At 40.1% G+C, this 18,381-nt stretch overlaps 1 protein-coding gene across 1 annotated transcript in view; it reads left to right on the top strand.

The window, feature by feature from the left end:
• gask1a (golgi associated kinase 1A) overlaps positions 1 to 14,535 on the top strand; it is a 30,971-nt gene extending 16,436 nt beyond the window's left edge. Inside the window, exons 4-7 of the mRNA XM_086154927.1 lie at positions 2,445 to 2,879; positions 11,092 to 11,214; positions 11,785 to 11,888; positions 13,581 to 14,535. Coding sequence (XP_086011053.1) covers positions 2,445 to 2,879; positions 11,092 to 11,214; positions 11,785 to 11,888; positions 13,581 to 13,785 — 867 coding nt within the window. The 3' untranslated portion in view covers positions 13,786 to 14,535. The remainder of the gene's footprint in view (positions 1 to 2,444; positions 2,880 to 11,091; positions 11,215 to 11,784; positions 11,889 to 13,580) is intronic.
• Positions 14,536 to 18,381: the final 3,846 nt, after the last annotated feature.

Genomic DNA, 18,381 nt, shown 5'->3' with positions numbered 1-18,381 from the left:
CTTGCACATCATTGGCTGCACTGCCAAAGCATTGTATCAATCACATCTAGCTTCAAATAACACTTCCCATTTGCATATATATTAGCATTTAGGTCGCCCTCCTTCCAGAGTATGTATGCGTGAGAGAAAGTTTGTGCGTGTTAGAGGGCGGGAGGGGGCATCACTTCTGCTTTGTTTTTCTTATTTTTATTGCGTAAAGGACTTTGAGCTACTTTTTATTTTTCATTGTATGAAAATTGCTACACATTACAAAATAATGAGGAAAATATTGTGAGGGCAGCTTTAAGCACCTCCTCTGCTAGGGGCAGGTGTGTGTGTGTGTGTGTGTGTGTGTGTGTGTGTGTGTGTGTAATTCATTTTTTTTCACATGTTTTTATAAATCAGTTGCATTATAGGCATAATTGATATGGACAATTGTGAAGTTTGTGAAATTGTGAAATATATATTCAATATAGATGTTGATATGCTATAATAACAGGAAAAGACTATGTGACGAGCTTTCATTTCATGACAGCTCATAAGGAGATTCTAAATGTGCTCTTCTGTAGTGTACAAGTTAATGTCACACATAGATGTGTTCTTTGTTTACCAAAAATTCAAAGCTTTTTAGGAAAATCAATGTATAACATTAATACATTTTGTGGATAACTGCTGGTAATGAGACACTATCATACTATTAAACTGCAACAGCTTAACTGTAAATGACCCTATGGAGGCAGTAGGGTCATTTAGAGGTTTGATTTTATTTTATTTTACTGTATTTTACCGAAATATTAGCCACAGGAAATCAATTATTCTACACTCATAAGTGGATGGGTGGAGACCGTGCCCAAGTGTCCTCTTGATTCTGAATAATGAGCTGGGTGGTGCTTCTAATCGCAGCATCCACCATTAATATCTGGGTGAATAGATGCAATTTAAACAGAAAATCAGATTTTAAAGTTGTGAGGTATGTAAATTCAAGTGAAGTAGACTGAAAGGCACGTTTGCATCCAGAGATAACCAAACTTCTTGTATACCTCTTTAACGGTTGCCACAGTGAATCCTCTTACTCCATCTAGCCCTATTTTCTGTATCCTCTTCTCTCACTCCTTTTCTCAGGACTAACGTCGTGTCCTCTTTCAATCCATCAATAAATCTCCTCTTCGGTCTTCCTCTAGGCCTCCTGCCCCTTCCAACCTCAGCATTCTTCTACCAATATTCACGATCCCACCGCCGCAAATGTCTAAACCATCTCAGTCTGATTTTATCTCCAAAATATCTGGCATGTGCTGTCTCTCTGATGGATTCATTCCTAATCCTCTCCATCCTCCTCACTCCTAAAGAGAACCTAAACATCTTCATCTCTGCTACCCCCAGCTCTGCTTCCTGTTTTTTCTTCAATGCCACTGACTCTAAACCACACAGCAATGCTGGTCTCACCACCATCTTATATACCTTTCCCTCCATTTTGACAGATATTCTTTATCCAACATCACACGACACATTTCTCCAGCTCATCCAACCTACTTGCACATTTTTCTTCACTTATTTCCACACTCTCCATTGGTCTGGACTGTTGAACCCAAGTGCTTAAAATCCTCTACCTTCTTTATTTCCACACCCTGTAGCCTCACCATGTATCCTGTTGTGTTGCAGTTGACTTTCATTCCTCTCCTTTCCAGGACATCCCTTCAACTCTCTAATTTCCCTAAACTCATGCCCTGCTCTCATTGCAGATCACAACATTATCTGCAAACATCACCATCCATGGTGATTCCTGTCTAACCTCATCTCTCAGCCTGCCCATCATCATAACAAACAAGAGGGTAGTCATAGGTGATCCCTGATGTGTTCTCATCTCCACCTTGAACTCCTCTGTCACAGAGACAGCACACCTCACTGTCTCACAGCTCTCATACATGTCCTGCACCTCTCAAAGCCAATCCCCATCTTTCCCTCCTCATTCCAATCCTGGATACCAATCTTGCTCTGATACCAACAGTATCCTTCCTGGCTGATAAAGTTAAGACCCTATTTAATTAATGGGGACAGTTTGTCACAGCTCATTCGCTAATATTTTAGTCAGACTGTTGTCAAGGTAACAGACCACAGACAGGACTCATTGAGAATCAGCTTATTAACTTTGTTCTATTTTTTGCAAGAAGTAAACATCATTCATTTGACCTTTAATGATTGCCATTCCTTACCTCATACAATTTTCCTTACAAATACTCCATCCAAATATTAGACTATTTCAAACTCTATCTTAACTAAATCTAAAAACATCATGGCTAAGCAACTCAAATAGAGCAGTCACATTTAAAGCTGAAAGGTGATGGTCCTATTTCCGAATTAACTCAATAGATCAAAAGTTGTTTATTTCTCATTCTTTGTCATCAAATTGTAATTATTGTGACATATTAGATGGCAAAATGTGGTGTAATTATTTCTTTTCATTTTAGGTGTCTTCAGTAATGAGGAATTCAGCACACGGGCACGCACAGGGACACACAGCACCCCATGGCCAGCACTGTGAGCAGGGAAAATGCTCCTTGATCAAACGCACTGATGACTGGTATGAAGTGTTTGCCTTCCATCTGGACCGGGTGCTTGGACTTAACAGGAGTCTGCCTGCAGTGTTGAGGAATTTCCATAGTGAGATTCTACCATACAGTTACACCAGTGGCACCCCCAGACCTGTAATATGGTGGGACCCAGATATTAAGCACCTTGCAGATGACGACAATGACCAGAATTCGGTAGCGCTCAGTTGGGTTCAGTACCAGAAGTTGCTCCAGGTCCACTGCGGGAATGAAGTAGGCCTGATGTCAGCGCCCTGTGTGGGAGTCCACCACTCAGAGTGGAGTAGACTGGCTCTCTTTGACTTCCTACTACAGGTAAGAGATGATGCTCATAAAAATTCTTTAATATTGATAATACTTAATAAACAACATTCCTGTCACATCTTTCAACTACGATACAAAACCATAAATAAAGTCACCAGAAATCAGTAGATGTGGCAGTTTTTTTTCCTAACAGATTGCATAATATTAAAATTTCTACATATTGTTGTCGTAAGTTATGAAGTATTTTTAGTCCGATAGTGTTTTCCTTAGTTTACCCAAACTGTCTGCCAGACAGCAACTGGAGTTCATTGAAGACATTGCAAGGGTAAGATGCATGTCTGGAAGTAATGCCAGCCTTCCAGTCATTTAGTGTTGATGTTTTCCATATTTGGTCGTTCCATTTTCTAAATGTGCCAAGCACAGTAAAAGTTTGCAGCAGCATAACAAACTGCAGTAGAGTGAATTCAGATTCTTCTCCCAAAAGCTAAGTATGAGTTTCTGTGAAAATGGTGTCTCTTTCAGCATTCAAGGGGATTCTTTGTCGTGTCCGTTCAATCATGAACAAGGTGTTGGACTTTGATCATATTAAAAAATATCTCCTCAAAGGCCATATGGGCTGTCTCCTTCCTTGCCCCAGAGCCCTTTTGATCAAAGTGACAAACTCCATTACTTTCAACCAGAGCAAATAACCAACACCTCCTTTTTCTTTTCCTTTCACCTTTTGTCTTCAGGGGTCGCCACAGCCAATCCACCTTTCCATCTAACCCTATTCTCTGTATCCTCCTCGCTCAAACCAACTAACTTCATATCCTCTCTCACTATATATAAATCTTCCCTTTGGTCTTCCTCAAGACCTCTTGCCTGGCAGCTCCAATTCCAGCATCCGTCTACCTATATATTCACTAGTTCTCCTCTGCACATGACAGAACCATCCCAGTCTGGCTTCCCTGACTCATTCCTGATCCTACCCATCCTCTTCACTCCAAAAGTGAACCTGAGCATCTTCATCTCTGCAACCTCTAGCTCTGCCTCCCACCTTTTCATCATTGTTAGTGTTTCTAGACCATACAGCATCGTTGGTCTCACCACTGTCTTGCATAGTACCCGTGACACTTTTCTCCACCCATTCCAACCTGCTTAAACCTATTTCTTTACCTCTTTTCCACACTCTCCATTGCTCTGGACTGTTGAGCCTAAGTTCGCCTCACAGTTCCACCCGGGTTACCCTCATTCACACACATATTTTCTGTCTTGCTGCGACTAACCGTCATTCCTCTCCTTTCCAGAGCATACAGTACCGCTATCACTCCAGATTTTCCTCAACCTGTTCCCTGCTCTCGCTACAGATCACAATGTCATCTGCAAACATCATGGTGAATGGAGATTCTTGTCCAACCTCATCTGTCAGCCTGTCCATCACCACTGCAAACAAGAAGGGACTCATAGGTGTTCCCTGATGAAGCCCCACCTCCAGTTTGAACTTCTCTGTCATACCAACATCACACCTTACCACTGTCTCACAGCTAGCATACATGTCCTGCACCAGTGTAACATACTTCTCTGCCGTTCCAGGTTTCCCCGTACAGTACCTGAGTTTCGCTTTTCGCACCCTGTTGTGTGCTTTTTCGAGGTTGACAAAATTGCAATGTAGCTCTCTCTGGTGTGATTCTCTATTTGCATTCTCAAAGCAAATACTGCATCTGTAGTACTCTTTCTAGGCATGAAGCCATACTGCTGCTCACAAATGCTTACATCTTCCCTCAGTCTCGTTTCCCCTACGCTTTCCCATAACTTCATCATATGTCTCATCAAGTTTTCCCTCTATCCTCCTGTCTGTTCTTTTCAGTCCCCTCAGTGCCTCACCTCTTCTTTGCTAACCACTTTCTCTGTATATACTCTTGAACTTCCTTATTTTACCACCAAGTCTCCTTATCTACTTTCCTTCCATATGACAGCCCAAGTACTCTCCTACCTGACTCCCTGATCCCATTAGCTATAGTTGTCAGTCATCTGGAAGCTCTCCCTGACCACCCAGAGTCTTTCTCAAATCCTTTCTGAAAACCATACAACACTCCTCCACCTTTCAGCTTCCAACATGTTGTCCTCTGCTCTGCCTTTGTCCTCTCCATCTTCCTTGTCATCCTACAAACCACCATCCTATGCTTTCTGGCTACACTCCAGCCTACCACGACTTTGCAGTCACTGATCCTTCGGATGACCCTCTACTATACAAGATGTAGTCTACCTGAGTCCTCCTACCTCCACTCCTATAAGATACTCTATGTTCCTGTCTTTTCTGGAAAAAAGTGTTCACCACAGCCTTTTCCATCCTTTTTTCAAAGTGTTCCACCACCTGTCCCTCTGTGTTCCTATCCTGAATACCAAACCTGCCCATCACTTCTTCACCTCTATTGCCTGCACCAACATGTCCATTGAAGTCTGCACTAGTTACCGCTCTCTCATCTCATCTCATCCCATCTCATCTCATCTCATCTCATCTCATCTCATCTCATCTCATCTCATCTCATCTCATCTCATCTCATCTCATCTCGGGATATTCTGTATCATTTCATCTAACTCATTCCAGAACTTCTCTTTCTCCTCTCGCTCACATCCCACCTGTGGAGCATAGACACTATCAACATTGAGCATCACACCTTCAATTTCCAGTTCAGACTCATAAGTCTGTCTGACATTCCTTTCACCTCCAGAACATTCCTTACAAACTCCTCTTTCAAGATAACTCACACTTAAAATCTGCTTCTAAGCTTCTAGCCTTCTAGCCTTACTACCTTTCCACCTGGTCTTCTGGACACACAGTATATCCACCTTCCTTCTCTGCATCATGTCAACTAACTCTCTACCTTTTCCCTGTCATTGTCCCAATATTCAAAGTCCCTACTCGCAGTCCCAGACTCTTGCCTTTCCTGTTCTGTCTTGCCTTTTCTGCTTCTGAACACACCTTCCTCCCCTCCTTCTTTGACCTACAGTAGCCCAATTTCCACTGGTACCCTGTAGGTTATCGACACCAATGGCTATCCCTCTTTGGCCCTTCCTTACATAACCCACTCCATTTATTCAGGCTTAAGACGGGCTCCGGGAGACGCTGGTTTGTGCCCCCCTGAGGCTGCATGAGCAAATAACAAACATCCAAATTTTTAAATTTACCATCCAGATTGTGGGAGACACCTTTGTCAAAAGCAGAAATAATTCTACAAAACGCATCCTTACACAGCTGGCTCCTCTAATTTCATCTCTAGGATGGGAGCCCTTTGTGCGGTTGTTTGGTTTACGCTGGTTATGCTGAGGCTGGGTATGGGAAAGACATTTTCTCAAAAAACGATTTCTGCAGTACTTGCAGTTTTGAATTTATTGAAGTAAAAAGAACAGATTTCTTTTCTTTTGCAGGTTTATGTCATTCATCAGCTAAACCAGTGGTACCCAACTTTTTCATGCACGGAGGGGAGGGGGGAGGCTGTAATTTTTTTTTAAAGTAAGCATGTAAATGTAACCACTAGACCTTATATTGTACACTTTTAACTACTAGTAAACGATTTTCACATCAATATATAGCTACCATAATGCACAGTCAGTTGCAGTTAAACAAAGCTTGTTTTTCTCCAACAAGGTGGTCCCATCTTGGGGTGATGGGCAACGGTGACACTCGAGTGTGTTCTTTATATTCAGGCTACTCTGTAACCTTGTGTCGGCCCCTGTACATGAGGTTTTTTTTGTCAAAAAAATGCAAAGGGCTTGTCTTTCAATCCAGGGTGCTGTGTGGCAAAGTCGTTTTTCAGGGCTTTATGCTGCTTCAGCTGCAGAGAATCTTCAAATCTTTGCACTCAAGACCTTAAAACACTTTATAGCCTTGACTTTGACACTTTATAGTTTTATTTGTATTTCTTATTCTCCCTCCTTTTTTTTTACTGTTTATACAATTTCCTACTATTATTTATTATTATGTTTTACTTGAAACTCTGGCACAACAATTTCCTTCGGGATAAATAAAGTTGTTCTTATTCTTATTCTTATGATTCTTATGCCATCATTAGCTCACTAATTAGCTCTTAACCAGTCACTGCATATGATGCAGAATGGGAGTGGAGTGTGTGCAATAACCTGTTGAGGTGAACACATAATTTTCTTTTCTTTTAAATTTTCTTTTTGCTGGTACTCTGAGACCTTTTTGGTGTTTCATCGTTGGCTCTTTCTACCTTTTCAACTTTTTAGCAATGGTTAGCTAGCTGACTTACTGATGCATTGAGTTCAGGAGTGAGGGGTGGGCAGAAGTGTTAATTTTTCAAAATAAAATACCCGGAAGACTACCGATAATGATAAGGAAATACATTGTAAACAATTTCTTTCTTTTTTTTATTGACCAATACCTAATGGACTACGGTCCACTGGTTAGGAACCTCTGAGCTAAACAACAGTTCCTATTCTAAGGGTGCAGTACTTAAGGTTTCAATCACATGAGGTTTTTGAGAATAACTTAACCTGCTTCCACAGGTAGCTTGTCCAAGGCAGGGAAAATAGTCAACGCGTGTTAAAAGCTTTGGATTATATAATGTCTGAATGGCATTCAGATTAATGTCTGGATCACACAGAGTCTAAAGTTACGGATACATCTTATAAGATGTTTTGAGATGAGATGTACTTTAATGATCCCATGATTGTGAAATTGCTTAAAATGCTTCGCAGAAGAGTTTTCAATCCATCGACCCATGGGCTCAGCACGCTACCAATGTGCCACTCTGCTCTACTCTGTTATCACTTTAGAATTCAGTTTGGTTCATATCTGGTCACAGACAGTAAGACTATCACAAAAGTAAGTAAAAAGAAGGGGAATATTCAGATTTGTCTTGCAGCCTGAGATGGCAATTTCTATTACAGAGGCTCTTTCGTATGAACTGTCCACTGCTTTTTCCACAGCCCAGTGGACACTGATTGCAAAAAGGAAGTGCTTATATAAAATAGAAAATTAAAAATACCCTCCTTGTCACTTGACAGATTAAACCACTAAACTTTAAACAGAAAAAGTAGTTGAAAAAAATATTGATTCCAGATTAAATCCAATAAATACTAGCTTTTAATTAAATCTTTTTTTACAACAACTGGCTTGATCTTAATCTTCTTGAACAGACTGATTCAGCTTCACCATCCCAGCCGACATGAGGTTAAACATTTTGCATTCCAGATTATCTTTCTTTCTCAGATCATTTTAAGATGGTTATGTTGAAAGTAAAAGGCCGGAGTCCTTATGGATGACCGTCATTGAAGTACATGGTTTAATTATATGCTCCACCAATAAATCTGAGCACACGCTGTAATTCCAGACCCTATTTTACAAAGTAGATATGTTGTTGTTGTTTTCAGACTTCATATTTCCTTTGCTGTTGACTTTGTTTCCACGCTGAGAAATTCATGCTTCCAGAAATCTTACAATTTCTAGAAAGCCCTTTTTCACACTCTGTTCTGTCGGCAGAGTGAGATGGAATGTGTATTTGAAAGCAATCTACAAAGTGTGTGTGTGTGTGTGTGTGTGTGTGTGTGTGTGTGTGTGTGTGTGTGTGTGTGTGTGTGTGTGTGTGTGTGTGTGTGGTAGGAGAAATATGATGCTCACCCCTGAACCCACATGCACAAGGCCATGTACACACACACACACACACACACACACATACAAATCAATTCTTGAAACATAGCCATGCATTAATAGCTCAGTATTGATTAGCTGAGAGCTCATCAGCACCTCTGGACACTTGTTCCTACCATTTCTCTTAACACCACCTGCTGCAGAGAACCAAAGAGCAAAGGTGCAGCAGGACACAAACACACAGACACACATACATGCACACACATGTAAAGAGGAGATTAAGATAAGGTAGTAATTGGAAGGATAGTTATAAAAAATGAAATTAACTTGGATCTGTGCTCGCTGGTTCTTTTCACAGTTGAGCTGACACGGCTTATTTCCTGCAAATGTATCTGATATCACTGAAATCACTTTTTGGCGGAATTATGTGAAAATATATCAAAACTCAATTTGAAAGGATGGATTTGCATCGTCCAGATCCGGGATCAAAATTTCTGCCAAAGATCAGTTATGTAAAATGCAAGATCGGCAATAACGCTCCTGTTAGCGTGCAAATCAAGAGGAAGAACAAATGAAAATAAAACAAAACACTGGTGATGACCGGATGCAGGCAGGCCACCTAGGCAATATAAGCAGAAGCTAAGGGTTCTGTGGCCTCCAGGGAGCACCACAACACCCAGGAAAAATGTCACCTACAATATAATTATATTCAAACCAGTGCTTAATTAATTATTAGAGTGGAAAAGCTCACATTCACTCAGACATAAAGCAATGCCAATTGATATTACTACAAATGTAAATACCAAGTAAGCCCCCCGCCCCCTCCTCCTCCAGCTGGCTGTCTATAGGGGGGGGGTTATTGACATGTTTGTAATTTATCAGTTTTACTTACATATTTACAGAATTGCTGTTTAGTGGCACTGGTATTAATATTGTTTTTCAGGTTTTTTGCATGTATTTGTAATATATTAAGTATGTAAATCGAATGACATTTTATTGTTTCAAATAAAATCTCACCTGGGGTGCCAAATTAGGTAGGGCAGGCTCTGTTTGCCTAGCATACCAAACACACTATCATGTATGAACAGCTTTCTTAAGTGTCCAACCAGCCTATATTGTCCTGAAAAGGCTAAGCAAACCTGAGATACAAGAAAGCCGATGAGTTTTAATAGTCAGGTATTTAAGGTTGCTTAATATCTTTCATCAAAATTTACTGCAAGTGACAGAGTATCTGTTTTTTTTATCCTGCAGATAGACGAAAAGACAATTTCAACAGGTACAAATTTGGCGATTCCACACAAACAATACATGGGAGAAAGTGCTGATTGCTCATGAATCATGCACTTTTTTAACCAATTGCGCCACCTCTTATTAAAGCTGGTAAACACACATATTCACCAGCGGTGTTATTCAATATTGGCTCCGTCCTCACAGGGGCCGCTGCACCAAATTCCATGAAAAACTGGCGCCATGGAGAGAAGTTACTCAGAATCACCATAAAAGGGAGGGGAAACTGATGCGTGACTGCTAAAGAGCCAAACGTATTAACACCCTCCCTTTCACACACACATACAGACCTAAACACAGCTGACTTTAAATGGAGAATGATAGCAACATTCGGAACTCCCTTGTTTCCCTGATACCTCTTTTTTGGGTCTAGATGTCAATAATGCATTTGAAAGAATTATTTGAAGTATCATCGTTCTCAGATTGACGGCACCCTTTCCACCCTTTCAACAGTGAAATGAAATAAGACAAAATTCACCCCATCAACGTGATAAAGTCCCAATATTGGTCTCGTAATGGGGATTCTAATTACTTACTTTTACAGGCTACATGATAACCACCAATACTCCGATTTGTGTCAGCAGCTCAGCGGCATCCTCTAATGGCCAAAATGGAAACGTGTCGCCCCTCCTCACTTCTTATCCTTTGCTGAGATTTTACTCTTTGGCTCGTTTTTTTCAAGAATCTGGACCGGCAACAGGGAGCATTTAAATTGTACTTACTGATATTTTGGCACCAATGCAGTGTTCTGTAATGTATAAATGAGGTGATATTATGATGGGATGAAGGTGTTTTAAAAGAATGGCAACAATTGAGCCAAACTCCGTTCATCATTGCAGGTCCCATTTGTCCATTGAACAACCTGTGGCCGATACCGGTTGCAAGTCTGGAGTCAATCTTTTCAAATCAACTTTCTTTTTTTTCATGCAAATGCATCCTGGTATATTTTCAGCGTGGGCTGAATCCGGAATCCAAACTATCGCTGCGGCCTTTGCACTCAACGCGAATCAAGCAGCGATGTTTCAAGCCGACCGATTTCACTTGCCCTTTTCACAAAGCGTTCTTTTTTGTGCGCAAGACCTGCCGCTAATGAACTTCAACAGCTCAAGCTCAGATTTTCCAATGAGTCACTTTATGAGCGGAGCGCAGGGTCAGATCTGCTCTTGTTTTTCAGCCTGCCCTCATGTCCTTGTACCAACTTGTACTCTCTTTGTATCTCGTATGCTAATGCAAAATGGTACAACAACTGGCCCCTTGTAAACTTAGACTCTTCCTCTTGGATACTCCTACGAGTAGCTTAGTTCAAGTCAGTAATTAACAAAAAACATGTTGATTAGCCCAAACCTGTCCAAAACCTCTTACTATCATGTACCGATAATGCAGGTGAACGACCGCCTAGACAGGTACTGCTGCGGCTTCACACCGGATCCAACAGAAGTCTGTGTGGAGAACCTCCTTAACGCCAAGTGTTCGAACACCAAGGATCTGCTGCTGGTTCACATCCTGGTACGTGATAGGACGGGCGTCTTTTCTTTGTTTTTTCCTTGTTTGTTCCATCAAAATATCAAATTGGTTACAGCAAAGACAGAATAATTCTTAAAATACCGAAAGGTCTTTAATGATCATATGCATGTTCATAAGCGGACCCTGCAAACACGGGGGCAAACTACAGGGAAGTCATGATGATGATGATGATGATGATGATGATGATGATGATGATGATGATGATGATGATGATGATGATGATGATGATGATGATGATGATGATGATGTCCTGGGAACCAATTTTAGACTAAAAGAAATAAAGAAATTGAGGAAAGTGTCTGAGTTCCACATAGAGCTCATTTCTTGTTTTGTCAGCTAAGATATATGGTCAAAACTGCGATGATTGTTCATTTATATAAACTCCATAAGAGAATAAATTGGTTAGTACTTATATTTTAGCTGATGTTAGAACCATGCTTCAGGAAGTTTGAGGCCTCTAAATATAATATATAAGTGTATCAATATACACCCTGAAACACCCCTCAGTGTGTAATTCACTATCGTGTTCCTGTTCTCCCTGTTTGAGCACAGGTGAGGCAAGCGGATCCCTCCAGGCTTGTTTTCATAGACAGTGCCGGCAGACCCCAGCAGGCCGAGGACAACCTCAACTTCAGGCTCGTGGAGGGCATCGATGAGTAAGCACTCGTGATGCTTATTTGATATTATTGAATAAAATCGCGGCGGTCTGAGTCATATGAGTTTTCCACGCACAGGAGCTAATTTTTAACTCAAGAGCTTACATTTTGGATGAAAAACATGTAACATGTTACCCCTCCCCTCCCCCGGGGAGCTTTCAAATCTGTGGCACCTCAGTCCGCTCTGGGAGCTTGTTAGGGGTTTCGCCACCATGTCTTATCAGATTTAATTTGTGCATTCAATTAGCCAAGTCCAGAGCCGGCCCTTTCCAATGTGGCGCCCTAGATGAGATTTTATATGGCACTTCCCTCCATCAGCGATTTAAATTGCTCACAAAATAAATCGAATTGCATTGATTTTAACTTTATCTTTAAATGATAAGATCGCATGTAACCCAATTAACCTGCTTAAAAAATTAATAAATAAATAAAAAAACATCTAAAATACAATATAAACACCCTCACCACAAAATAAAAATCATGTAAATAAGTGAATAATAATAGTAATAAATTATATATACAACAAAGGGTCACATCAGTAAATATGCCTCTCCCCTCCACAGAGAGCAAGCAGGTACAAATCAGCCAGGGTGTATTTTATTGGTATTATTATTTGTATTAACATCAATTAGGCTTTGCTTTATGTTTGAATCAATATTAGCTTTTCCATTCAAAGAGGCAATGGTAATAACTAATTTTACTATCTTAAAGGTGAATTTTTTCCAAATTTTTTGGGGTCCCCTGGAGGCCTCGGCACCTTCCGCATTTGTCAATAATGTCTAAAGTTGCGGTCGGGAACATATGGCTCGCGAGCCGTATGGCTCTTCCGGCGTCAGCATATGGCTCCTAGACAATTTTGAATTGAAAAAAAAATCTAGTTGGAACTGATTTTAAAACATTTGGGATATTTCTTCACAATACTGTATCATTTTAAAGTAAACAGAAATTAGTTTTGAAGATAAATTTCACAGATCACCTGGTTGTCAGGTTGGGAACGAATAGCTTCCGAGCATGTCTGGGTCATTGAAAAGGTGAAGAAATTTTATATCCGCTTCAACCCTTGTCACGGAAAAGATGAAGAAAAGAAAAAAGACGATGATTGCCTCGCATTCCGGGCTGAGTGGACAGAGAAATTTGCATTCGGATCTGCGGTATGTCTAATTTGCAATGATAGAATTGCATTGATGAAATGGTCAATTATAAAGCGGCACTTCGAACAAATCCATGCAGCACCAGAGGTCACATTAAAAGTAAGATATATTAATTTATTATATGTTAAAAATACGATATGGCTCTCAACTAAATATATTAAGAAATATTTGCCTTTTATGGCTCTCCCAGTCAAAAAGGTTCCTGACCCCTGGTCTAAAGGGTCAGTCAGCTCTGGCCAAGCCTCTCCACGATATGTCAACCTTGGAAGACAAGGGGAAACGATAAACTGCATCTGGAAAAGAAGTCACCATTCATATTATGGCTTTTACTACGTCGGTCAGGTTATACAATCTCAAGGGTACAAGGCTTTCTGCAGGGTATAATCCCAAAATATGCTAATGCATTTATAAACACAGAGAATGAATCTGCACCTTTAAGAAAACATTACTTAATCTTTGCATTGAGTCAGCTAATGTTCATGTAGCCTGTATGAATGTGTTAATACTACAGTGTTATTAGCTTCTCCTATTCTCCTTTCAGATTTCCACAAAAAGCAGTATCTATTCTCCAGTCGGGTTGTCTGGAGAGTCTCCTCCTGCGCTCTTTTTACATAGATAGGGAATTTTGGGAAAGCCGAGGCGGGGCTAGTGGGCTGGGGCCCCTCATCCGTACAGTGGAGCAGAGATGGAAGATTCTCCTGAAGCACATCAGAGACAAGAAGCTCCACCTGAAGAGGGACCTTTGACTCTAACTTGCTTGATAATCTCGATTTGAGAACAGCAGGCGTCGTCAGCTGAACTACGACATTGGCAATCTAAACAAATTTTTCAATTAGTCTGTAGCTAGAAATCTCCAGTCAGGAGAGCACCTGCTGCTTTGAGTTTTTTCATCTTTCCCTAAAATAGTAACATTGTCTGCTTGATGATGCCATCTTTACATCGACTCCTGAGTTCCACGAGTGTCAGAGTACTGTCTGCATTTTGAGGGGGGAAAAAAAAGGACGAAGAGACTCTTTGCTCTGTGGATCGGCATTAAGAAACATTTACGTCTTGGAGATGCTGGGATGGGAGATACCGTACGGCGGCTTCCTTTGGCAGCAGTTCGGATGATTTCTAATGACAAATTAAGAACTGAGCTTGAAGGAAAACATTATTTCACATCTCAAAAAAATGTGTCGTTAATGCAAAGCATTTGCGCTTTTACTTGAATTTGAGGTCCCTCTCGCGCTGTGAGATAATAAGTCTACTCGGGGAACAAAGCCGATCAGTGGTTTCCACGCGTGTTTCAGCTCCTTTCATCACAAGAAAATAATAAGACGAATAATCCCCTCACCCCTGTTTAGCCGGAGTCTGTGTTATAATGATGCTGATTGAAGCTTAGCTTTCTTTTGTTTTTGTTTTTTTTATGACAAGCGACCAGAACTCTGAATGATATTTGAATGTCATTGATATTTCAAGGGTCACAAATCAAGAGAATAAAAGACGTTGTTAGCAAATAATGTCACTTGATGTCACTTGATCACTTGATCACTACTGAGTGAATTGATGGGACCAAACAAAACATAGTGAGACAATTTGTTTTTGTGTCTTGATTTTTGCCCCCCACACACATAAAAGAAAGAATAAAACAGGCAGCAGCGGTAAATCTTCCAGTTTTTACCCATGCTCATGGTCTTTTCTTTAACCTCACTTGATATTGCATACATTAAAGAAAATCTGTTGAGAAAATAGTTACAGTGCAATCACATCATAATAGTACTACTACTAATAATAATCATATCATTATTATCATTGTTGTTGTTAATTTATTATCATTAATAGTAGTTGTTGTAGCCTAAATGAAAATACAACGACAACAAAAGTAATAATAATAATAATAATAATAATAATAATAATAATAATAATAATAATAATGCATCAATTTGACCCTCTCCTCTCCATCCTCTTCTCTCACACCTACTAACTTATTGTCCTCTTTCACTCAATCCATGAATCTCATCTTCATTCTGTAGGCCTCTGCTGTGCACATTGCTCTAAAAATCAGTATTAGACTGTACTCACTCTCCTCTGTTACTCTGTTGTTGTCAGAAATGCAAGGGGTTCGGATTATGAGTAGCATTTTACTGACACAATGTCTTATTTTCTAAAACACGGTTGCACAATTTTAAGTGCTTCTGAGTCACTATGAGGAGATCCCTGGTCCCATTCAGATAGTGAGCCTTTCCATGTGGAATCTCCATGTTCTCTCCATGTCTGCGTGGATTTATTCTCCTGGTTCTCTGGTTTCCTCCCACAGTCCAAAAACACACAAGAGGTTCAGTGGAGGCGCTAAATTGCCAGGTCATGCAAATGAGAGGATTAATGGTAGTATTTCACTATGTGACGTGTGAATAAGAGAGTGAATGGTTGTTTGTATCCATATCAAGTGGATACTGGCCGTTGGTCCAGGTTCTACCCCAACTCTCACACAATGACATATGGGATAGGCTCCAGCCCTCCAGAACCCTGAGTACAGGATAAGCACTATATATGATGAATACATTATCCAATGAATATATGAATAAATGTGCATGAAAGCCTGCATTGTCTGCAAGTTTTCTGTGTAAGCAGTCAAACCTGTAGAGTGAAAATCAATGACTTTGGCAGATTTATCTGGTTGCCAGGCTACAAAAACCAATGGATCAGAGGATAGCTGTATTTTCATGACATTGCTGGGCAATGATCTGCTTGTCGCACAGGGAGGCACTGGCTGCAGATGAACTTGCTCTTTGCATTTATCCATCTGAATGCAACAATTGACAATTGACGCCAAGATGCACCCTGCCTCACAGCTAGTGATACACAAGTCAGACCATATCTTGTGGTTTCTTGTTTCTTCTTCTTACTATTCTTCATTTTATTCTTCATTGTCAATTTCACCACATGAACTTGACATACAGAGGAATTGAGAAAACATCTCTCACAATCCCACGGTGACATGAAATTAACAAAATGATAACAATAGAGTGCAAATTAATAGTAAAGTGTACTGTTACATTAAGCAGTACATATTAAATCATAAGGTATGAAGTATTAAGTGCACACAGACACAGAGTGATTTTGACAGCATGAGAGAGTAGCAGAATAATTTTTTTCCTGTTTGTATTTTTTGTGTACAGTTTTAGCGCAAAGGTAAGTAAGTAGTACCTTCATGGTATTTGTTGCAATAGCAGCATGATGGTTTTCTTAGTGCAAAGTAGCAGTAGTGCAAAAAAAGTGGCAGGGAGTGGGGGGTTTACACACACACATGCACACACGGAGGGAAACATGAGCGTTGTTAATTTCAGTCTTCATTGATAAATTCAAAACCTATTTTTATAAACTTGCTAATAATTACTCATTCATTCATTGTCTACTTCATTGTCTATCGTTTGAACTCCACACTGGGTCATCTGTTATTGGGTGAGAGGCGGGGGTCACCCTGGACCGGCCGCCAGTCAATTAAAGGGACAAAAAAAACTATTAACTTACATTCACACATCAGGGCACATTTGGGTCTCAAATTAACCTTCTGCATGTTTTTGGATTGTGAGAGGAAACCTCAGAATTAATAATATATTATTAATATATAATGTTGTGTTTGCATTTGACACACACAATATTTTTCTTTGTAAAATGTAGTTGTCTACATATGCACAGATACTTTTACACATAGCCATCCATTCACTATGCAGTACACACCTATTCACTTTAATGGAAAGCACAGTAAATGTTTGCCCATTATCTTTTAAAAACTCACATCTTTGCAAAGAGCAGCTCACCTCTTATGTGCGTCATACATTTGTGATGTATGGTGTAATAATAATACATTGTTGTCAAGGTAGTCTGTCTATGTTGGTATTAAGACAGATATCAACGGTTTTCCCTTTCGATCATAATTGTTGTGGTAAATTCTATAAGCACAGAAATCATTCTATTACATTACATTACAGTCATTTGGCAGACGTATTTATCCAGAGCAACTTACAAAAATTGCAATTCAGTCACAAAATACTTTTTTTTTCTTTCTTTTTTTCACCCAAAAGTTCTATAAAGTAAAAAAAACAGCATACCTTGATAAGATATTATTTTGGGCAGAAAAATTCTGAGGTCGTATCTCCGTCTCTGGTAGAATCCTCTCAGCGGTCAGGTTTTCAAATGTTGAGAGGATTTCAAAACTGTAACCTCACACTGATTTCTGCTCCACCCCACCCACCCCTGTAGATGCAGTCCACCACCTGAAATTATCAAATAATATGTACACACACTGTCTGGTCGTGCTTGTCAGCTAATAGCCTTTTTTGCCACAGCCAACGATGAACTGTAAATACCAGGGAGTTCTCTGTGGCCTCCAGCTGCGGAGCAGGGAAAGTAGATAAAACACGGGTCAGCGCCGCCAGCATCTGCTGTTTTTTTTCCTTCTTTACTCTGACTTCTGATCCCTTTTGTCTCTTATCTTTTCTGCTGTTAGTCGTCCCAAGCTCTCAGATTTCAGCATCAAATCCTTTTTTTGATGGCAGTTCTTAAAATGATGTCATACAAGCGAATCCTTTTTTTTCCCAAAATTAAAACTCGATTCCCATTAGCTATAAGTCAATAAAATGTTTAATAATACAACATTTTTGGCTATGCCCACATTTGAGCTGGTAGATGTAATATTAAATCTTTCTATAAAATGCTCTTTTTGATGAAGAGATAGATGATACATATATTATTCCAATCATTTCAACTTCTTTAATCCATCCATCTATTCATTTTCCCCTGCTTATCCGGAGTCGGGTCTCGGGGGCAGCAGCCGCAGCAGTGAAAAGGCCCGCCACACAGTTCTTCCTCTATAAAATAAAAATTTAAAAAATTTAAATAAACATAATCATAAAGGTCACCTTAAAGTGTCATACTGTCTTACGTTCATCACTTGACACTTTGTACACAACAGACTTTAAGGTGTTGCCACTATGTTGGTCCACTGTATGTGTCAATGTGGGTAGAGGCAGATGGTTGGAATTTTAACCAGGAATCTGTCTTCGGAAGAGTGGCACGCTCTTACTCACATTGGATGGTGAATGTTGTAAACCGTGTAATAAGGCAATCTTTGCTCTGATAAAATGGCTTGTCGAATGGGTCTCCTGTCTCATCACTTCTGCAGAGCAAAACCCACAGTTTGTCGCAATATAATATTTATTTCAGCACGGATGAATTATTCAATCTTTCTGTGTTCTCCCTGGAAAGAAGTAGTCTGGACCCAGTAAAATCGAGCCATGGGAACCTCAAGAACAGCAAACCATTTAAGTCGGGATTCAACCAGGCTTCAGGTAAGACTGCCA

The sequence above is a fragment of the Fistularia commersonii genome, chromosome 11, assembly GCF_037954325.1.
Source record: "Fistularia commersonii isolate RoL2024-O1a breed Wild chromosome 11, RoL_Fcom_v1.0, whole genome shotgun sequence".
In the NCBI taxonomy this organism is placed as follows: Eukaryota; Metazoa; Chordata; class Actinopteri; order Syngnathiformes; family Fistulariidae; genus Fistularia; species Fistularia commersonii.
This window is presented reverse-complemented; position numbering and strand designations above follow the sequence as displayed.